General features: G+C 54.5%; 5 protein-coding genes across 5 annotated transcripts; 1 reads left to right on the top strand and 4 right to left on the bottom strand.

The window, feature by feature from the left end:
* Positions 1-426: 426 nt before the first annotated feature.
* Positions 427-2,842, bottom strand: MRS44_004875 (uncharacterized protein; the record flags this gene model as incomplete). The annotated part of the gene is made up of 2 exons (XM_046275539.2): positions 427-2,511; positions 2,618-2,842. 2 exons carry the CDS (start codon positions 2,840-2,842, stop codon positions 427-429), a joined length of 2,310 nt encoding a protein of 769 aa, XP_046135973.1.
* A 1,826-nt stretch (positions 2,843-4,668) lies between these two features.
* On the bottom strand, positions 4,669-8,475 carry MRS44_004874 (uncharacterized protein; the record flags this gene model as incomplete). The annotated part of the gene is made up of 5 exons (XM_046273614.2): positions 4,669-5,619; positions 5,917-6,851; positions 7,455-8,126; positions 8,177-8,392; positions 8,454-8,475. The coding sequence occupies 5 exons, from the start codon at positions 8,473-8,475 to the stop codon at positions 4,669-4,671; spliced, it is 2,796 nt and encodes a 931-aa protein (XP_046135975.2).
* Positions 8,476-11,137: 2,662 nt separating this feature from the next.
* Positions 11,138-13,626, bottom strand: MRS44_004873 (uncharacterized protein; the record flags this gene model as incomplete). Its single annotated transcript, XM_065622371.1, has 3 exons — positions 11,138-11,238; positions 11,294-12,593; positions 12,715-13,626. 3 exons carry the CDS (start codon positions 13,624-13,626, stop codon positions 11,138-11,140), a joined length of 2,313 nt encoding a protein of 770 aa, XP_065478443.1.
* A 1,957-nt stretch (positions 13,627-15,583) lies between these two features.
* MRS44_004872 (uncharacterized protein) lies at positions 15,584-16,367 on the top strand (the record flags this gene model as incomplete). The annotated part of the gene is made up of 2 exons (XM_065622370.1): positions 15,584-15,953; positions 16,159-16,367. 2 exons carry the CDS (start codon positions 15,584-15,586, stop codon positions 16,365-16,367), a joined length of 579 nt encoding a protein of 192 aa, XP_065478442.1.
* Positions 16,368-20,992: 4,625 nt separating this feature from the next.
* Positions 20,993-22,072, bottom strand: MRS44_004871 (uncharacterized protein; the record flags this gene model as incomplete). The annotated part of the gene is made up of 1 exon (XM_046268737.2): positions 20,993-22,072. One exon carries the CDS (start codon positions 22,070-22,072, stop codon positions 20,993-20,995), a length of 1,080 nt encoding a protein of 359 aa, XP_046135977.2.

Genomic DNA, 22,072 nt, shown 5'->3' with positions numbered 1-22,072 from the left:
ACAGATGCTTCATTGGGCAACCCCAACATTTCCGAAATAACCTGGCTGGCATTGGTTACCTTTGTTTCTGTATCTGCCGTGTCACCTGCACCGCAAAGCCGTAGCACATCTACACTGTGGAGAGAAACCCGACAGTTTACTCCGACAGTTTGGTCCGTCCAAGTTATCACCGAGATCAGAACCTCCAACAGGAGTCGTTCAGCCAATGCGTGTCATGATACGGTGTGATGTGGTATTCAACTCCTAAAATGGCTTGACCCTTTAAAAGCCAACGTGTCCCGACATAGGGATATCATCCAATGCAGAAACCCCATAGAAACCTGCTAGGAAATATGTCGTGTGAACCAACTTCAATATACAACAAAATGCCCATCGCCGCCTACTTTTCGCTCTCTGACCTCCTCGCTAGCCTTCTCATTCAACCCCCTAGGTGTTCTTCTTCCTTGCCTCGTCGTAGCCCTCCTCCTCGCTGTCCTCATCCTCCTCTTCTCCCTCCGTCTTCTCCTGATCTGTCTTGCGTCTTCGGACCTTCATCGCCTCTCGAATCTTGCGGCTTGCTTCATCAAACCCGCCAGCCGAGTCCAGAGTAGTGAATCCGCTGATAGGGAATCCACCAGATCCAAACCCGCCCCCACTGCTGCTCGATCGGGATCGGCTGCGCGCTCGGGATGGTGGTCTTGTCGAGAAGATGCCAACCGTGCCAATGTTGCTGAATGAATCATTGCGTGGCAGTGCTCGGCTTGATTGCGTCGTGCTTCGTCGCGACAGAGCTGGCGGTGTCTCAGCATCGAACCCAGTGCTCGACTGGTCACTGTCTCGTCGTCTACGCGAAGTTGGAGACGTTGAAGCGCCACCCTCGGCCTTGAACAGGTCAGGAACAAGGCGCACTTTGTCGAAATCATCAAACATCTCAGGGCCAAGAGTATTGATCACATCCGTCACCTGGGCGCTCAGCTCTGCTCGCCTGAGCCGCAGCTTGTGAATGTTATAGTTCGACGACGGATTCAGACACAGCATCAGCGGTCGCAGGGACTTGAAGATGTCCATGCCGACCTCGCCAAAGCGCAGGGATGCGAATGTGATGCCAACCATAAGGGGCCACACCATGAAGTAAACCAACCAGAAGGGCACCCAGTCAGGAACATGGCCCCAGAGCCGATCTTGCCAGACCTTGAGCGACAAGATTATCGAGTAAATGTTGTAGAGCGTAGGTGCAAATCCCAGCGCTACCAGGATCTTCCACGTCGCCATGACATCTCGACCACGGATCTTGACCGTCGAACCTGCCAAAGCCGTCTTGGCCTTCTGTCGACTGATGATCTTGGTGGCTACAAAGACTGGCGAGAAGAGGAGCAGCCCAGGCAAGGTGCAGATAAAGAGAAACAGGAGTTTGATGGAGCGGTAGATGGACAGGAACACAACCTTGATGGTTGACATCTTGGCATACTGCACCTGATGATCCTTGAGGTTCAGGTAACGCAGCTGCGAGTTGTATTCCTTGACCGCTGCGGACAAAGAAGTGATTCGTTCGTCATTCTTGTACCGCTCATAACCCATGCACAGCCTTCGGTTGAGCTCAATCACCACAGGCAGTGGGAGCTTCTTGCCTGTGGGGTTGTAGAGTCGCCGAGCCGCCTGGATCATCATCAGGCTGTCGTAGTCTGGCGCCGAGACGGTCACCGAGTTGAGTGCCTGGTAAACCATGTCCAGAACCTGACCGATAGCCTCGCGGCGCTGGTTGTTACAGTACAGCTCAACAAGGTGACGGGGAATCTCAAAGGGAGCGCCAAACTCGACAACAGCGCGCGAACGGAACTTGTGCGCATGGAAATAGTTCATTCCCACAGGCACAATCTTGAGCCCACAGTCGGGATCCTCGGCGAGAGTTCCCAGGGCCATGATGGCGACGCCGGCCTTGAGGGGCAGAAGCTCAGTGCGATCATGACTACCTCCCTCTGGGAAGATACCCACACAACCACCGTTGCGCAGACGCGAGAAGACAGCCTCGTAGACCTTGGTCTGGTCAATATGGGGTGCCAGCTTGTACTTGGTGCCCTGGTATCCTGGGGCAGGACCCTTCACTGCCTTGTTGGTAAAGTTGCCGTCCTTGTCAATGTCATCGCGGCCTGTAAGCTGTTCCAAGGCGAGCTTGCCCTTGAATGGTCGCTTCACGCGGATCTCCTCGGGCCCGAGGATCTGAGCGATATCGACACTGGCACCTGTCGTCTTCTTGCCAGGTGGGAGGAAGAGCATGCCCTGTATCTCACCCTCGCCCTCACCGAACTTGGTACCGATACCACGAACTAGAGTCGGGTCGTTGATGGGATCGGGAAGGTAAACGGTGCCAGTGGCGGGTTTGGCGGCATCCTGAGCGCGACCAACAGGCACGGAACCGACCTGGCGCGAGCCCCAGCCGATGAAGCCGTGGACGGACTTTTGGGCGATGAGAAGAGACGCTCGACGACCGGCCTCGTAGCGGAGGGTTCGTTGAAGAATAATGGCATCGACAAACTGATTTGAGGCCAATGTCAGCAAAAATCCTCAACTTCCATGTCTGACCCAAGCTGCGCATCTCTCATCTCGGCGCTCTGGGCGCAAATCATGACAATTAACTGACCTGGTTCGCATGCGGCGCGGCAACAAACAGCACGGGGCCGGTCTGAGGAACGCGCCAGGCGCCTCGAGGCACGACCTCGCGGAAGAACATGTCGACGATGTTGCCGACGCTATAGAGGAACATGTCATACTTCCAGTTCACCATGGGATAGAGCTCCTTCTGCGGGGTTGGATTTGTCGCGGACTGCGGCGCTGCCGCGTCCTTTGTCCCAGTCTTTGCAGACATGGTGGGCGAGCGAGGAGGAAGCCAGCGCTCGTCAAGATGCACAAAATTTCAGGGTGTATAAGTCGAGGCGACAGGTAATCGGTATAGACAAGAGGTTGAGGACGAACGGGCCAGAGGCCTGCTAATGAGGGGCGGTTGAGGACCAGGGACGGCCGATAAAGATGGCTATCAGAAGCGAGCGAGGCGTGGTCGGTGGCGGCGGCGTCGTTCGAGGGAGCAAGGTATAGATCAAAGTAAGGACCGAGTATCGCCGACGAGTTTGATTCTGCCCGTGTCCTTCGGGTTCGGGTCTGGCGACAGAATGTGATGGGATGAGAATACAGAAATAGCTGGGGCTGGGGTTGGGGCCAGGGAGGGGAAGGCAAAAGACGAGGTGCCTGCCCAGGTGGGAAAGGTTGCTTCTGAAGCTGGGAAGCTACGACCAGGCCAAGGTGCTGGGCACGACGGGGAAGGTGCAGATGCGTTCCCGTTGGACCTTTTGACGGGGAATGATATTAGAGAAGAGAAAAGGTAAAGGGGAGTTTATGACACCTACAAAGAAACGTGAAGCTGTAGACGCCTCCTATTTGATCTTTGCTTTATTTTTCCTCTTTTTTTCCTTCCACTTGATATATTTTTTTCCAACTGACCAGGATACATGCAGCTCGCTGTGGATATCCAGACAATGGGTGCTCCATCCGGGCCGGGGCCCATTACACGCCCGTTTCTTGTGTCTTAGCCAGGCTCCAACAAACAGAACAGGCCGGCCCAGCAAGTTACAGCACGTTCCCTCGGTGTCCAGAGTGAACTTCCGTGCCCGGCTGTTGTGACATGCTCCCCTGCGAGCTGTGAACCGTCACCCCGCTTTCATCGGAGATCCGGTACGGATCATAGATGGTCGACGGGTAGAGGCATCATGATGAGATCAAAGTCGCCTATCAAGCTATCCATTACTAACAAATAGTGTACCTGGTAATATGATCAGAACATACGAGACGACAACCAGTCGAGAACAATAGACTCGAGGCTCTTTTACCCATTCCTTACAGGCAAAATACCCCAGCAACATGGGATTACCTGTATCACAATTCCCCCCTACCCAGCCGTTTTCCCCTCACTCAGACACCACAATCACAAGTTGATTCACACCACTATGATCGCCATTTTTGTGGCTCGCTATGCTGTTTCAGTTCGACAGCCCGCTCACGTAACAGAGGATCCTCCCCCACGACAAGCTCGTCATTGCAGCATGGATGGACAAGACGCCCAGAACCTCTTTCTATCCGTGCGCTCATTCGTTCACATGCCAGGCGCTTCTGCGGGCTTGGTCCTCTTGCGCCGCAGACCCTTTGCATACCTACCGGAGCTAACGGGGACGAAGGAAAGCAAACAGACAACTCTCTCCCGTCATGTGTGCCCATGGGGTCGGGTCATCGCGCACTTCCACTTGCCCTTCCCCAACAAAAACACCCGCCAGTCGCTGTGGTTGAGGCATGTGGCTCACTCTGAGAGGGGCGTCCCGGGTCAAGTTCGTAAGCCGGCGTCTATCCGAGGGCGAAGGGATCTCCGGATTGCGGCGCTGGGTTGGGTTTGTAGGCAGGCAAAAGACCCTTGCTTTGGCTCGTGACAAGCCGTTATCGTGCTTTAATCAGTCTTCATGTGTCATCTCAGTAAATTGGACCTCACTTCTTGGAAAGCGGATGTACCTGGGCCTGATGTGAGAGAATATGTGTGGTAGAGTTGGGTTTGTTGTTCCAAACCTCAACAAAAGCAACGCTGCATGAACTATTGTCACTATTACAACCCATCTCTTCTAACTCGCGTTGCTAGATCGCCGATGTCATTGATTATCGCTTTCCCCGTCGCCTACCCTTCTTCTCAGGCACACTTGCACTTCCTCCCTCAAGTTCACCCTCCTCAATCTTGCCCTCATTCTCCAGCTCCTTGAGCTTTTCCTGCCCAGATATGAACATGCTCAGGTCGCGATTCATCTCCTTGAGGTCAGCATTTTCTGCTTTGAGCTCCTCTAGTTGCCGAGATATTGACTCGTGATCGGCATTAAGATGTTCGATCCGTTTCATAAGTCCTTCATTCAGTCGCTTCTCCTCCTGAACCGCCTTGCCAAAGTTGCGGGCAAGTGTTTCACTCTTGCTCGCCTTGTTGCGCTCACGAGCAAGCTCCTTTTCAAGTTCAGGAATAGTCTCCTTACTGAGAGTCGTGTACTTTTCATCCAGCAACGCGAGCTTCTCCATGGCCTGTGAGGCCCGTCTGGCCGCATCTTCAGCCGCAGCGGATGCCATTGAGGCTTTGTCGACGGCCTTTCTAATCATTTCTTCGTAATATGCCCGCTGTGATTCGAGCTGGCTGGTGATGAGGTGCGTATACTCCAGCCCAATGCTGTCCAGTTTTGCTCGAGGCACCACATCCTCCTCCTCCAAGTGGCCAACTGATCGGTTTCTGCCTGGGAGTTCCACTACCTTGCCGTCTCCCTTATCGCGAATCAATCGATGCACCCACATGTCCCCGGCATAGTCCCAGACATGCTGTGTCTCCAGCTCAAGGGCGAAGCTATGAGCCGTCTCCTTCCAGTGATCTTTTGCATGACCGCCCTTGTATCGGCCGCAACCAACATACCCGCAGATCAGACATATCCACAAGTCATCCGCACAGTCGCAGATACTGCAGAGATTGGATGCCCCAGAACCAAATGGCTGTGTGTAAGGATTTGATGGATCTGAGTCCGCATCGAGTGAAGTATTAGTGAATCGACAGACAGGGCACCCAGCTCCTTTCCAGTTCTGAAGACAGGTGCAGTGAAACACGTGAGAACAGGGTATCGTCATCAGTCCGTTTGTTTCGTCCATCCGTTCCAAGCACACAGGACAGGTAGGTAACTCGACCAAATTCGGGGTTGGGGGAGGGAAAGGCCGGAGACTGCTTGACATGCCGGCGGATGTTGATAGAGTTGATAAGCTGTTGCTAGGCTTCCTCCGAGTTGGCGTCTCAAATGTAATGCTCTTTACGAACACAACATGGCATATTTGGGGCTGTATCTGATCAGCGACCTGTGACTTAGAAACAGTCAAATAGCTTACCTCCATAGTGTTGAACACCTTCCCATCAAATTCCCGTCGCCATTGCTTGGCTCGACCGTTATCTCGAAACTTGAGCAAGACGAGATATCTATTCATCTTCGAAGTCATCACCATACGACAGTGGCTGATGTCGCTCCTCCACTTCTCACCCACGAACCCCATCAGGTCTCCGGGAGACATATAGGCAGGTACAGCAGGGATGCAGAGCGTGGTGTAGTCGATGTCTTTTGACTCTTCCGCACCATCTTCATGGTGCTCAGCCTCTCCCATCCCGTGTGTTTCTTCCCCATCTCGATAGAAGTGTACCACGCCCCATCCGACTTCTGTGTTTTTCGTCTCGAGCGGAAGGAACTTGGCTTTTGTCGCTGTGCCTGCGCCTCCAAAGGTAGGCCCTAGGGACGGCGCCGCAGATGGCCCTGCTCGACTGGTCTCCCCTGCCATGATATGTCCTAGTTGCAAGTCGACCGTCTCGATGCTCACGCGTCCAAATCGCCAGTCTTTAACTGCGTTCTGGGGTCGGATCGCTGCGCTGGAGTGGGGAGGCGGAAAGCTGTTTGTTCGTTCAAGCCACTGCCTCTCGGACAAAATCTCGATCTTGCGCTCAGTCCCTTTCACCGGCACGCGCGCTGCTGTACCACAGTCGATGACGCCCGGGGTCGAAGAGGGTGAGCCTTGCTCTGTGAACGGAGACGGAGACGAGGATGGAGATTCGCGTCGAGGAGAGGAGAAGAGCGGTATTTGGTGGGATGTTCGTCGGTCCGGTCGAGGGTGAGATGGGAAATCATCAAAGATGCTGGCCTCTGGAGGTGGAAGCCAAATATCTTTGCGGTCTGCTGTGTTGACCACCCCAGCGATGACCGGATTAGGGGTCGGGTAGAGCTCGAATTTGAGGTGATAGAAGTAAGACGGCATAGCCTGGCGATTCCGACCTCGTACTGGGTCTTATTGCGCAGTGCTGGTCGACCGATTGCGAGTCGCTCAAACAAAAGGATGCTGGGGATGCCTAATGCGATATGAGTCAACGAGAGAAGAGGACAAAACGATAACCTCTATTACTAAGGAGGCAAAAAGAGATGTGCGTGGTGGGATTCAAGTACGATGTCCTCGAGGATCATGATCTTGCAGCGTGGGACAGTGAGCAAGTCGCAAGTTGGAAAAACACAGCCTTTTCTAGAAGGTCAAAGATTGAGGCGCCCTTCATGAATGCAGGTTCAAACCTACCGGCCCCACTCATCATGAGTCCACTGGCTTCCGGTAAGTGAGGGGCAGGACCCCACTAAAGTGGTGTCAGCTGCATAATCGGAGGTCACTGAACAAGTCGTTACAAGACAGATATCACCATGAATCAATCAATGCTTCTTGAGACCTCAAATGAGTCTATTGGCGCGTCGCAGGATTATTGCGCACGCGTTGAATACTACGTACTAGGTGGATATGCTAGTCATTCCAGGCCGCAAATGCTTGCCTGGTCCCAAAGTTCATTCATTCCCTGAACGCCTCGTCATAAACCATCGCTACCCAGAAGGTCGCTTACTGACCGCCACGGAGACGGAGCACAAGGTGAAGGGTCGACTCCTTCTGAATGTTGTAGTCAGAAAGGGTGCGACCGTCTTCCAGCTGCTTACCAGCGAAGATAAGTCGCTGCTGGTCGGGGGGAATACCCTCCTTGTCCTGAATCTTAGACTTCACATTGTCGATGGTATCGCTGGACTCGACCTCCAGAGTGATGGTCTTTCCGGTGAGAGTCTTGACAAAGATCTGCATACCACCACGCAGACGGAGAACCAGGTGCAGAGTGGATTCCTTCTGGATGTTGTAGTCGCTGAGAGTTCGGCCGTCCTCGAGTTGCTTGCCAGCGAAGATAAGTCGCTGTTGGTCAGGAGGAATTCCTTCCTTATCCTGAATCTTCGACTTCACGTTGTCGATAGTGTCAGACGATTCCACCTCAAGGGTGATGGTCTTTCCAGTGAGGGTCTTGACGAAGATTTGCATACCACCACGAAGGCGGAGAACGAGGTGGAGAGTGGACTCCTTCTGAATGTTGTAGTCGGCGAGGGTTCGGCCATCCTCAAGCTGCTTGCCAGCAAAGATCAGGCGCTGCTGGTCCGGGGGGATGCCCTCCTTGTCCTGGATCTTCGACTTGACGTTGTCGATCGTGTCGGAAGACTCCACCTCGAGGGTGATAGTCTTACCAGTCAGGGTCTTGACGACTGCGGGATGTTAGTTTGAGCGATGGAGCGACGATGACAAAGAAACTTACAAATCTGCATGCCACCACGGAGGCGGAGGACGAGATGGAGGGTGGACTCCTTCTGGATGTTGTAATCGGAAAGGGTGCGGCCATCCTCAAGCTGCTTGCCGGCGAAAATCAGGCGCTGCTGATCAGGAGGGATGCCCTCCTTATCCTGAATCTTCGACTTGACGTTGTCGATAGTATCCGAGGACTCAACCTCGAGGGTGATGGTCTTGCCCGTCACTAGAGAATGATGGTCAGTATCATTGCGCTACAGAAGTGGCGGCGACGCGAGGTGACTTACGAGTCTTGACGAAGATCTGCATGATGGTGGTGTTGTGCGGATGTCTTGGGAGGAAATGTAATCGTTGGGATGATGTGGTATCGTGAAGATGAGTCGCAAGTCTCGTCTGCAAAGAAGTCTGAGATGAGAGTGAGTGTTGGAGGAAGAAAGAAAGTTAGAGTTGAGGAGAGGCGGTCGGGTTTATGTAGTAGAGAGGTGTGCCTGTTTGTTTGATAATCAAGCGGGCAACCGGCGGCGGGCAGGGAAGGTGTGAGGGGGGCGCAGTTGCCGGATTACGCCTACGAGTGACGAACAACAAGGCAGGCGGGAGTGCTCTGTTCTCTGTTCGGGGGGCGGATGATTCTCTGAGGCCAATCAGGCTTCGCCAAGGGAAGGCTCCAGAAACTTGGAGCAGGCTGCAGGGCCCCACCGCCCGTTCTAGGTACTTGAGCTGCAAGCGAATGCAGGGTGAAATCAGAGGTAGCCGCTACTTTGTCCCTGGTATCTTATCGCCCGTGTGGGGCCTTCGACGCCGAAAGACTGATGTCAGAATAAAGGCATGAATCTGGCTTGTTCGAGGAAGCTCTGGAAGAGCCTTTGAAATGCAGCTACAAAGCACAATAGCCGCAAAGAAAACAATCTGTTCACGACAATTGCCCAACCGAAAACGTGGGGGAACTACTCGCCTATTGTGCCCGTCATGGATGGGTACAGTAGCACTCGTTGGCCGTCACCGTCTTATCCAGCCAGAGCCTGGAACCCGTGATTCACCATCACCCGACGACGCCAGCGGCCGGGCGCCGCAGTGGAGTGGCGGGGCCCAGACGGCGTCCCTGTCGCCACTTTACCCCGGGAAAGGCCAAAAGCAATGCATGGTTGAATGCTTCAACTGACTGCCATTCGACAGCGAACCGCATCTGATGCTCGGCTGAGATGATAGCCGCTTCTGTAGCAGATGATCACTGCCCCAAGTCCCAGGAACCAAGCTTTTTGGCTCAGGAACAGAAAACACTTCCAATCTGAGATCCCGGATTCCAGTCGCGGCGGTGGAGACGGGCTCGGGAGCAAGAGACACAAACTCATGCCAGACAGACAGCGACCGCAGCCTGCTACGCCGAACTCGTCATGTCAGCCTGAACCCAAAGAGCGATAGCCCAGGCGGTGCGGGGTCACCGACTCTGCCACCCTCTGGATCCGGTCTCCTCGGCGTTCGCGACGTCATCGGCCAACGAATTGCGTCCGTGGGGACCCTGTTCTCTTAAGAAAGCCAACACCATGTTCCTGCTGCCCCTGTTTCGCCTTCGGCCTTGCTCTGCAGCGAGAGAACGAGGTTGGGCGACCTTCCGGAAACAAACGACAGACCATCGGAAAATGATGGCATGCAATTTTTTTTTTCCTCGCGCATCTCTTTGCTCAAGTCTTTGCGATATCAAGCGCCGATTGCGCCGCGTCGCGAGTCATCACGTCTTATCAAACCCCGCCCTCTGCTGTAGCCAACCTCTTTGGAATCCATGGGTGCACCACCAGACGCTAAGTTCGATAACGCCTTGTCCACCAAGGTCCAGCTGATGCTGTGCTTAATGCACTTTTCCGTTTGCCCATCAAGCTCCCTCAACAAGCAGATATCAGGGTACCATAGAATTGCCGACTGCTAATGTCTGAGATAGCCATCTCGTGATCCTTTGGGCATGTTTCAGCCCATGTTTTCACTGTCAACCTAACCAGCCTACCAGCGTTGCATCCACCGGTTGCTCCGTGTCAGGAGATGCATACATATGCTTCAACCCACGTGCGGTGTGTCGCTTGTCTCGTTTTCTCAGCGTGTAGTCTCTTGGCTTGAACATACAGCCATCGATCCGGCAGTCTCAAACACATTCAGGGGTCACCGCCTCAATACCCAGTATATCGCTCTCGTAAGAGATCGACAAACGGTCACATTGTCAAGAAACCATCACTTGTTATCTCTGTGCCATGATCATGGAGTAAATCCTCCCTTCACTTCAGTCACCTTCATAATCGACAAAGTCGAGGGAGACTGAGAGTTGGGAACTGTAAAATTCAATATTCTCGTGGCAGCGCTACAGCACTTGCCTAGCAATGAGCCGTTTTTTGTAACTATCCCAAGAATCCCGTTATCAAACACGCAAGTAAAACAATGTCCGCTCCGCTCTGCTGCCCTGTGTCGAAGGTCCTGCCCACTTGAGCTCACCAACGCCCTAGTAATTTCACGAGCACCTCCCTCTTCATGTAGGCTCATACATAGCCATGCAATATCTGTCATTTCCTCAAATGCCTCATCGTCAAACATGATCCCATAAAAACACCGCAGAAGGGTGGGATGCGCTCGTCTGCGTGATACGTCTCCCCCCTCTCTCAAGAGTAAAAAAAATGTGGTAAAAGAACTAAAACGCTCTGTCTTCTTCAAGTCATACATTCGTAGAAGAAAGTCATAAGAAGGTCGTAACACATCTTCCCGTGTCAGGTAACTTCGTGTTGTTGTTGAGGCGGTGACCAGCCGTGAGAGAAGGTTAAAGTCGTGTTTCGTATGCTTGAAAGGACAATTCTGGAGGTCGCTGTCGACCAAGATTGAAGGAATCTTGCCAACGCTATCGCTGTGATCAAAACAAATGCAAACAAAGGAAAGGGTGGGCGCCACAATGGGCCCGTTCATGTTTTGCGACAGCAGTGTTTGTCAGGTGAGGAATCTAGTTGGCCCGGATAACAAGCTTGGACAGGAACTTGTTGGACAGGGAGTCGAAGTCGTATCGGTCAAACTTGGACTCCTTGCGGGTACGGAGATAGGCCTCTGCCATGGGTATTAGTATGCAAGACCAGACCTTGAGAAACAATTGGGAACTTACCGTGCTTGATGACATGCTGTCGCACTTCAGTCATAGCCTCGCAAACGGAGACGTTGTTGTGAAGCAGGTGGCCGTGCTTGCGGGTGTCCCAGTCGGTGAAGGCAGGGAGCTTCTGGGAGATGGCGTGGAAGAGACCCACAATCACACCAACAGGGGTGGTCTCCATGTCGGTGCAGAACTTGTTCACGGCGACGGGGTCGGGGACGCGGTAGTGGCAGTCAAACTGCATCTCCTCCCACACGGCGAGCAGGATGGAAGCAATCATGAAGATGGTAGGCCAGTTCTTCATCTTCTCACCGCTGTAGACACCAGAGTACAGGGCAGAGAGCTCCTCAAGGATGTCCTTCTGGAGCTCACGCCACATGTCGGCAAGGGCGCACTTGATCTGGAAGTTGATCATGACGGGAGCGACGGTGCGGCCGTAGTACTTGGAGTCCTCATCGTCGATCTGTCCGTCCAGGTTAACCTCGGATCCTTGGTTCTCAACCATAGTGATGTGCATAGTGAGATTGTAGGCAAGGACAAGCTTGAGCGCCTTGCGAATGACAGGCATCTTCTCCTTGACGTAGTAGCGGTGAGCAGTCTTGAGGATCTCGGTGATGAAGGGAGTGCCCTCGAAGTGGTCATCGATGAAGTCCTCAAAGGGGCCATCAATGTGCTTGTCGAGGTACTCGGAGAGAGCATCGAGACGGATACCCTCAGCCCCAACGTCAAGCTTCTCAGTGCGGGTCTCAAAGTCAATGGGCTCCTGGTCGGTCAGGGTAGACTCAACCCAGTCAACCGAGAAGCAGCTGTCGTCGGCGACAAAGACCTCGCGAACCATGACAGGGAGAGCGAAACCGTAGCCGTGGGTGATCCACATGAGGGTCTCCTTCTGGGCGAAACCCTTGACGTTGTAGACAGAGACGCCACGGTCCATGTGCCTCTCGTAATCGGCCTTCCAGTCCTTCATGAAGTAACCAATATCCTTGATGTCGATGCGAGTGCAAGGAACCTGCCACAGGCGAGCGTGCGAAGGCTGGCAACCGGCGCAAGGCTCTCCCTTGTCGCACGTCTTCTTGAGGAACTTGCATCGCAGGCAAGCTCGCAGCTTTCTTATCTCGCTGGCTTGCTTTCGCTGCTCAGGCAAGAGGGGTCCCTTTCTGCGGCCAACCTTCTTCTCAACAGTGCCGTCCTTCTTGCCATTCGAGATGCGACGGACAACGGGCTTGGTGGCCTTGGCAATTGGGCTCTTGCGAGGACCAGAGTTCCTGCGGGTGGTGCTGCTGGGGGAGAGGTCGATCCGGCGCCGCTGCCAGGGCTGTGACGGCTTGAAGAAGGCTCTGACTTGATAGGCGCGGGAGCCACGGGAGCGGGGGCAGGGGCGACGGTGTCGTGGTTGTGGTTGTGACCATCACCAGCGAAGCAGTTACGGTGGTTACCAGCGTCGACATATCCGTCCGACTCGGGGAGAAGGGAGAGTAGGGGAATGGTGCGATCTCCTCGAAGCTGCCAAAGTCCATGGAATTGGCGCCATCAGAAGAGTCGGAGTTAGTCCTCAGGTGGAGGGTCTGGGAGGGGTTGAAGATGGCGGCGCCCTGAGCGTGAGCCTGCTGGAACTGGTCAAAGTTGGGCTGATTCCAGTCCACCATGGCCCAGCCTTCACCTGAGGACGAAGGAAGGGACAGCACCTCCAAATAGGTACCGGTAGGCGAGTTGCTTCCAACACTATCGAGACGGGGCAGGCCATCCATCTGCAGAGTGCTCTGGAACTCCTGCCAATTCTCCATTCCGGTGCTCGGCCATTGAACTGCTTGCGTAGGGTCATCCATGGTAGGCATGGCGCTGAATGTCGACTCAAGTAGGTTGGCCTGCAGAGCGGCCTGGGTCGTCGGGGGAAGGTAGTCGAGGGGGTTGGGCGACTGGAAGCTCGTGGGGAATGGGTTGAAGCTCATGAGGGCGGCATCTTGAATGAACTGGGTCATGTCAGGAGCAGCCAGTTGCTGCTGCTGCTGCTGCTGTTGCTGAAGAGCCCAGTCGGTCAAGGGGTTCGCGGTCGGCTGGAAAGGCGACTGTTGTAGTGGCGAGTGCTGGCTGTGCGGGCTGGCGGACTGGGAAAGAGGCGAAGACTGATGCTCCTCGGGACTGAGCGAGGCATGGCCGTGAGAGTTGTTGGAGGCCATGTCGAGCGGAACGGCCCAGTTGCGAGCGTTGTTGGGCATGATATTGGAGGCGGCCGAAGGACTCGAGTGGGTTGTGGCGGTCGAGTATGACTGGTAGGCAGCGCGATCCCGGTGGTCGTAGGTCAGATCCAGATAGGCATCACCCCCGCCGTTGTTGAAGTCGAAGGACATTCTGGGCAAGAGGCAGAAGGGGAGCGGAGCGGGAGGAGAGGCGGAAGATGCTAGTATTGTAGGAACAGAGCGGACGACACCGCTCTTTCGTGAAGTCCCTGAAGAGGTGAAGGGAGGAGGTTTTGGAGCAGATGGAGAAGGAGAAGACTGCTGGAGACGCTGAAAGGCGGGTTAACCATGGGCTATGCCGCGACTTGGTCTCGCTGCAGTGGGCGGTTGTCGATGGGGGAAGAAGCGGTGAAGCGTCGTCCAGCCCCAGCCGGGACATGCAGCCAATGGGCGCCGCCAAGCCACCTCGAAGCACCCACCGGGGCGCCCACTCACTAAGCGGCCACTGAGCAGCCTCTGAATAGCCCGCTAAACTCATCCGCTGGAGGACGCACCCGACCCGCTGAAGGGAAGGGACCACAGCCCGGAACCCTTCTACTGCAACCTTCCTGCGCCCCATGTGGAGGCGCTCGGCCAATGGGGGTTCAGGGATGGGCGAAGTGATGCACTGTGAGCTCTAGGGCGAGTACAGTGCATAGAGCGCCTGACGCCCTGTACAACTGTCAGAGCGGTCGCACTAGCGAGGCCACAACTTGCTGACAGCGGCAAACACGACCACGGTATCCCCAGCACAGTGCGCACAGTCCACCTTCCCGACCACCTCAACAGCCGCGGCCGCCGCCAAACGTCCGAGGGTCGTGATCCAGTCCCCGATCGAGTCCACCTGAGGTCGATTTACTTGACTTGATTCAAGAACTCGGCCTATCGCAACAAACAAGGTTCTAAACAGGGACCAAACCCAGGGCACATGGGCCAGCCATCGACATCCACCAAAATAGCCCCTTCCCACTTGGTCCTCAATCCCGTCCGTGTCGAAAAGTCACGATATGCAGCGGGGCGCCTCGCCAGCAGATCCGTCGCGGCCATTTATCGATGCAGCTGCATCGAGCGCGGGTAGTTTGCAGATGGCGATGGAGCTCTGTCCCTGACTGGCCCTCATTGAGCGTGCCTCGTTTCTCAGATCCGCCCGAGGCGTCGCCCTGGACCTGCACACAGATGAGGATATTATCAGATTACCATGGCAAGACGGATTCGCACCATTACGCCATCTTGTTTCTCGAGTCCCCCAACCTCCGAATTGAGGCCAGCCTCGGCTGCATTGTTCAACTAAGGATTCAGGGCCGGAACTAGCACAGTGCGCTAGGCGCCATAGCTCAGGTCCTCCACTCGCAATACACCCTTTTCAGAGGTCACTAGCTGGACCGCGCACTGTGTCTCCGCACTGTCCCGTGGTCCCCTGGAGGGGCTCACATCCATCCATCAAACTTGGCCGTCAACGCCGTCGTATCCCGCCCACCTCACCTTGCATCAGCGTATCGTTACAGCACAGGCTGCATTGGCGTGCAACAGTCTTCATCGTGGCGAACCTGTACCGGCCTATATTACCCTGACTGCGGATGCCAAATCCCTTTGGCTTTAATCGGCCTCTTGTCATGCCTGTTCTGGCCTCGGGCTCCTGCACGTCGCGCATCAAACTACTCCACCAATCTGCCATCGTGTGTTGCAGTTCTTGGTGATTAGCTCGCCCACGCCGAGTCGCTCCAAGACATGTCCGTCACGGCGCTCCGGTCCGCCACGCAAGTCATCCCCAACTGGTTCGCGGCGGTAAGCCACATGCTGATGGACGCACAACCGTCGCGGGCTGGCCCTCTGGTATCTTGAGGCTTGGAATGCACCGCAAAGCTGCACGTGTGAGGGTGTGCTCCTTTGTACTATGTACTCTAGTACCCTGCGAGGTGGACAGTTTAAGCAGGAGAATGCGGCCTTGCGACTCCGTCCGATTCGAGTTCAGTTCTCGAGGTCCCTGAAAAACTGAGGCGCGATGGGCCAGGATCGACACGGAGTCTCGGAGCAGGGGAACTCGGCTGTTGTTGTTTCGTGACTCGGGCGGTAAATCGCTCGACAGACCATGGCCAGCCATCTCCAGAATCAGAGGGACCGTCAGCGACCAGCCTTCGAACCCATGCTCGAGGGGGTTCACTTGCAAATGCAAAAGGGCAGAGAGACCGATGGTGCACAGTGTTGGCCTGTTCAGACCCCACCAGGGTCGCGCAAACCTTGCTCTACCGTCGATCCCGCTCTATTTCCCAAGAAGCCCCCATCCATCTGTCTGTCACCTTGGCCGTCTGAGACCTGTGCTCGTGATGCACTGCCAGCGAACACGTCAAAGATGGGTGCAGAGACACCTCCATCCAAGCACGGCAGCCAATCAGGGGGCTATTCTCTGGCAAAATCTAGTCTCGATTCCTGTTCCGGATCTGCGCGATATGTCCGCGCATGTGAGTTAATGCGGTAAATCGTTCCTCAGTCTTTGTACTCTGCAAGCTCGTGGCCTGTCCTTCTCTTACAGATGGTTGATCCATCACCAGTAGGAGGAGGCATCCGGTCCTCCAGTATGCCCACGGTTCTCCACCGTCAAAGTGGCTATACTATCGTGAAGCCTGCCAAGTCTGACACGAGGTCGCAGCATTCTGACTGAACAAGTACGGTTGACGCAACTCGAAGCTCGTTTGCGCTTGAGTGACCGGGTTCCCCAGGCTTGCATCCTCGCGAGGAACAGAGGCGAGCCCTGGAATCAGAAAGAGCCTGATGGGCTCATACCACAACCGCCGACAAGGGCATCTCTGCGGCGGGCAGACTGGAGAACCTGGGCCACGATCTCGGAGTATGTCGTGCGCAACAAGTGCCTCTGAGGTGCACATATCGACTGCAGACAAAGCAGCTGGCGGCACCCACATGCGGCATCGATGACATCTTGAGCGCTGAGGGTGCATCTGCGATATCAAGGAAGCAGGGAATTGCCGGCCACACACAAGAGTATCAGGTCAATGCACTGCATGGTGTCGTGCTCGTCAGCCACGCACCGCGTTGGCCAACCTCTCCCCGGAGTTGTGAAGCAGTGGCCACCTGGTGTCTGTGTGTCTTGTCTCTCGAGATAGCAGCACAAGGCTTAGAGACACCACGCACAGTCTGGCCTGCGATCCGGCCGGCGGATCGCCCGTTCATGTTGCAACACGAGCCGTGATGGTGATGTCAGCACCTCCCCACGCCGGGAGTGGACAACGATAGTATCATCAGTTGAGAGCATGACCCTTCAGGAACGCCCATGGCTTGTGGCTCATCCCAAGCTAACCACCCCCTCTTCAGCTGCCCTGTTCCATATCAATCTCTGACCTTCCCCTGATTGCTTGACCGCATCTATGACCAGGGTGCTCCCGCGAGATCCTAGCTGCTTTCCGTGTGCACGTCTCACCTGGTGGTGGCACGCCTTGCACGCCTCCGTCTAGTCCAAGAAGGATCTGCGTCCTTATTCCTCCGAGAATGGAGGATGGGGGATGTGGGATGGGATAGCAGCAGACGGCGCGCGCCTAGGGGAATGAAGCGCTTCATGCGGATGAGCTGCTCCTCTCGAGCGAGCGTCCTCAACAGAATGAATGCCCATCTCCGACCTGGTTCAGACTTGGCCCCGAGTCAGGCCAGAGAGGCGTACGCGCGCCAGTAGCCCCTCCAATAGTCCTGAGTTACGTTGGAGACCCTGCAGATCCCCTCATGATAGGCATAGGCAGACCAGGTCTGGCTGCCATGCAGTCGTCGAGTCCTAACAAAACAAAGGCGAGACAGGCAGACAGCCTCGACCCGACGTTGACGGTGCCTCTCGCGCGTCCCCAGCAAAAAATATGGATGTCAGCCGCATCGCAGCTCGATCCACTGTCAGTTGGTGGCCAACCAGCAATTTGCTTCCCATCAGGCCATTTCTGCTGCAGGGGGAATTCGAAGGCTTGGAGATGGCTCCCGGGAACAACCGCCGTCTCTTCTGGCGGCCGACGCCGACGAAAGATAGACGCCTCGCTCGTTTGATCTGGCATCGACAACCGAGGAAGAGCCAGAGATAGTCTGGCTCTACGTTTGATTAATCCCTCCCTCTATGATACGCCGCATGTTACTGTAGCACGATACTACAGTACATAGTACATTTGCTATTCAAGTCCGAGCCTCCGACGTCAACTCCACATGGGCTCCGACGGACATTCTCCACTGCAAGCATGGACCGTGTGTCGACATCTCCTTTGGGATCTCTGAGGGATTGCATAGTTGGCAGGTCTAGTCGAGGATCTCGTGGTGTAGGCGATTTCGTCGCTCCTCGAGTTGCCAGGGCAAGCAGCTCGTCTATTCTGTTTTGCAACGTCCAAGGCAAGTCCAAGCATGACATACCACAATACAGTACTATACAAAGGTCCAGCTTGAACTGCTTTACTTGGGTATTCATTGAGCCCTTCGGCAGACTCGGACTTGGGAAGTCTGGCTCAGGCCGGACAGCTCATGATAGTGAGCGGTGGGATGATTGAAGCAACAGCTGACATCACGACTAACATGCTTCCAACCACGAGTCCAATGTTGTGGGCTACAGGTAAGGGAAACGTCAACATGCCAATGTGAGCAAAGTGCCGAGACATTCGACGCGTTGAAGCACTTCTCGCGTGTTAACAAGACACGCCTTCTTTATAACACGCCTTCCACGCTAGAGGCATAACACTCGTTGGTATCAAGACCAGTGATCCAAGACCAACGGCCTCACTGATAGCAGACTGACATGTCACGTTATTTCCAAAAACAAGATCAGGCTCTAGCATTCAGGCTTTCAAAGACACACGCATCTCGCCACGAGGCACGGCACGCACCGTCCCCATGTCTCAGTGTCACAAGCAAGCAAGATAGACGCTCGCACTTCATGCCCAAGCAGTGGAGTTTTACCTCGTGCTGGTGCAGAGAACAGGTCGCATCGTCAACGGTCCAAAATGGTGTAGATGCGGCCGCCCATGGCTGCTGCTGCTGAAAAACTTCAGATAGGCAAGGTATGATGATGTCAAGCTAGCCACGTCACCAAGCGCTCAACGGCAGATGCATGAGCGTCGAGTCGGCCTGGGTTACATTACATAGGCAGATTGCCAGGATGGGGGACCGTCTCGGTTGAAATCCCCATGCTAGGATTCTCGGCCGAGTCTGGATCCTCTTACTCTCGAGACCCTCTTTATTCTTGGGCGCTTACTGAGCGAGCTCCTACTTGGTGAAGCGCGGCATCAGATACTTTTTTTGACGTGTTTGCTTCCATACATAGACGCTAACTCTGTGGTGTTGTCCTCACCTGCAGATGTTGGGCTCCGCAGACAAGAAACGATGCGATTCCGGAGTGATCTTGACTCACCGTCATTGTGACTCTATTGATGAAAGGCAACTTGAGCGAAGTCGGCCAAGGGACTCTCATGGCAAGTTTCAGGAGACAGGTCCAGTTGACGATGGAATATGGTCGTTACTGAGACTGACGACTGCATATGATTTCCATCAGTTGTAGGTAGTAAATCTAATGGTCAGGTTCTGAGAGCCTGTGTTATTCTCCTCATCAACACTCTCGTCCCTTGGCTTCATCTTGAACCGTGCTTGACTCATCTTCCGCGGGAACCTCTTGCTCCCCCTGATCTTGGTCGCACCTCTCTTTCTCTTTACGGAGCACTCACATTCATATCATGATCTCTATTCTCGCCTTCTCGCTCCTTTGTCTTTCCTATTCTTGCAAAGCAGCCTGCCCCTGACCAGAGCTTTCGACTTCTCGGTTGGTTTGCCAAGAACCTTTTTATTCTCCAGTTTCTTTCCCCTGGACCTTGATTTTCATGTTAGTGGTGACCACTCTCGCCTCCTTCTCGTTGCCAGACTTCTTCGCATTCACTCGGAAAAGCTACTTTGCAGAGCAAGTGTCCATATCTTCACACTCGTCCTTCTTGCTCCTGTCCAACTTCTCCCTAATCATGCTGGCACGGTTTAAACGCAGCTTTGTTAGCCTGGTAGTAACTTTTATTGCAGATAGAGAACCTTGCCAAGGTGTCTGATGCTTCAGTCTTCGCCTGCCCTCCGAAACCCGTCCAACCTGCCATCTTAGACCACCAGCACGGTCGATTACAAATGTATAAACCGAGGCTTTAACAGGGATTGAATGATCTGGTGTTCAATGTCCTCGGCTCGCTCTAGCCTCTGGGTAACACTAAGACATCCGCGTTGGCCAATTCCAGTTACCCAGATGTGCGTCTAGAACCCCGTGGCGTCGGCTGTACCACGCCTTCTTCACTGCCTTCTTCTGAACAGCCCATGTTTTTATGAGATAGACGAGTCCAACCAGGACTTGGACTTCAGAATCCTGGGTCGTTGGGTACGACTGACTGTGCTTGCCCGTAAGACCATCAAGACGGTATTCAAGGAGGCGTCGAGGCCAAGCCTTATTCAACCACACTCGTCGACTCATGTGATTCGTAGTTTCAAGTAGCATCTCGTTTCTCGTTCGAGGTGGATACACAATTAGATATGCCAACAATCTCGAATGCACCGAGCGTAAGGTTTCGTAGTGATGCGAACGTGATGGATATGAACGACAAGGAGGTAGGATCGCGTACTTGAGCCCTATCAATGTCAACAATTTTGCACTGGTTACATTCCCAATCGATGAATTACCAATGACATGCTTCCATGTTCCCCGTTTGTGCTAGGAACTGGGCAAATAAGAGTGACAGGAGGCTTAGCGTAACAGGGTAGTTGAACAACCTCCTCGAGGACTAACGGCCAGGACCTAACTTGACGCATTATTTTAGCATAGTAATAAAAACGGACGATATAATCCTCGCTCGAGGTCCAATCACTCTTGTCCCTGGACTCGAGAAGGATTGTTAATATCACCGTGGTACCATCCAATAGTGTCACTTGCCATAGGCAAGGGACCTAAGGCTCTTGACACGATCGAACTTCAAAGTTGGGTAATTCAGCTTTATTGACTCGCACGACAGGATATAATGCTGTTAAACATGACAACAAGCTGGCTGAACGCAAAAGAACCATACCGGAAACAACCTAAACCAACAGAGCTGAGAGGTATATAACATGGAAACCAGATATACAAGTCCACCAGAAAAGCGAATGAAGATGGCCAAATGTCGTCGAAAATTGTCTGCAACAATCAGTAGGAGTGGATATATAACGGTCATAACACAAATCTCATCGCCTCGACGCCATCCCAGGTGGTATTTTGAGGAACACGCGTGGCATACATGTGTCCAGGAGTAGTAGATCAGGGTATCTCAGGGCTTCGGATCTTGCTCATGGGCAAGGCCCGGCAGAGGAGGAGCAGCAGCTGATGCGGCAGGCATCAGCGGCGCGGTAGAGGGACAGCTACGCTGCCAAGAGTGGTTTGGGCACTGGGACGTAGAGTGGAAGCGCGGCGGCGCCAGATTGTCCGTCCCAGGCATGGTTATCATCATCATCATGGGTCGCCCTTTTTTCACGACAAGCACTGGCCTACGAGACGACGGACACCATAGCATTGGCGTGCGTGCTCCATGAAGCCATCGGCGGACCACAGACGAGTCAGTATGGCAAGAAGTGGACGGTACGGACCAACGCCTGATGGAACGAGTTCTGACAGCGTGCTCTCCGGTAGCGCACCTTGCATGTAATGTCCGTACGTGATGAGGCAGCCCTGGCACAGGTGGCCGTTCTCGACGCCAGAATCAGTCAGGGACGGGAAGCGAATGGAGGCCATGCCGCCAAAGTCATCTTCCACGACCTCAGCCTTTCGTGGCAGCCGCGACATATCGCAGGCCGGGGGCTCCAGAGGGGCCTCGTGGAAGTGCCTAAACATGCCGAGAACTCTCGGGGTCATGTTGGCAGCGCGGAACTTGGGCCTCAGCTCGGCCAGCTGCTCGGGGGAGCCGTGGACTTGGAGGGCGAGCTGCTTGGCCTGCTTGACGCTAACCAGGTGCTCAACTTGCTTGTGGGCGAACTGGAATCTCAGACCAAAAGTCCCCGGGATGCTATGCATGAGGGGGATCTGCTCCAGGTCGTTATCTGTGAGAGCAAAGCACTGCTTTGCTAGGGTTGGGGTTGTCATGCGGAAGGCCTGGTTCTCGTACAGGCACTCGAAGCAGACTCTCTCGCAGGTGGGCAAGAACAGGAATCCGCCAAAGTAGTGGCACGAAACACATCTGCTCTGGTGGAGAGCCTGATGAACAAGGGCAGCCGGGTGGTGGCTGACGAGGCGAGTCTTGACCAGGGCCGTGAGGGCCTCGGGGGCATGCTCGATGACATCTCTATAAACGGGAAGATCCTCAACAACGTCCTTTCCCAGAGATGAGACGCGCGAGAGGCGCGAAAGCGACTGAAAGTCGAGGAGATCGAGCACACTGAGCAGAAGCTCCGCTGGGAGGAGGTCCAGCTGGCCCAAAGAAGAACCCCGCGGTTGGCCACTGGCACTGAGCGAGGGGCGAACAGCCTGAGGCAGGCCCCGAATCATGCCCTTGAACTCAGAGGCCTCGGGTCGAATAAGGTGGTGGAAAAGGTTCTGGGGGAGCTCGCTGCACAT

Source organism: Fusarium solani, assembly GCF_023522795.1.
Source record: "Fusarium solani strain SB1 chromosome Unknown bctg00000002, whole genome shotgun sequence".
In the NCBI taxonomy this organism is placed as follows: Eukaryota; Fungi; Ascomycota; class Sordariomycetes; order Hypocreales; family Nectriaceae; genus Fusarium; species Fusarium solani.
This window is presented reverse-complemented; position numbering and strand designations above follow the sequence as displayed.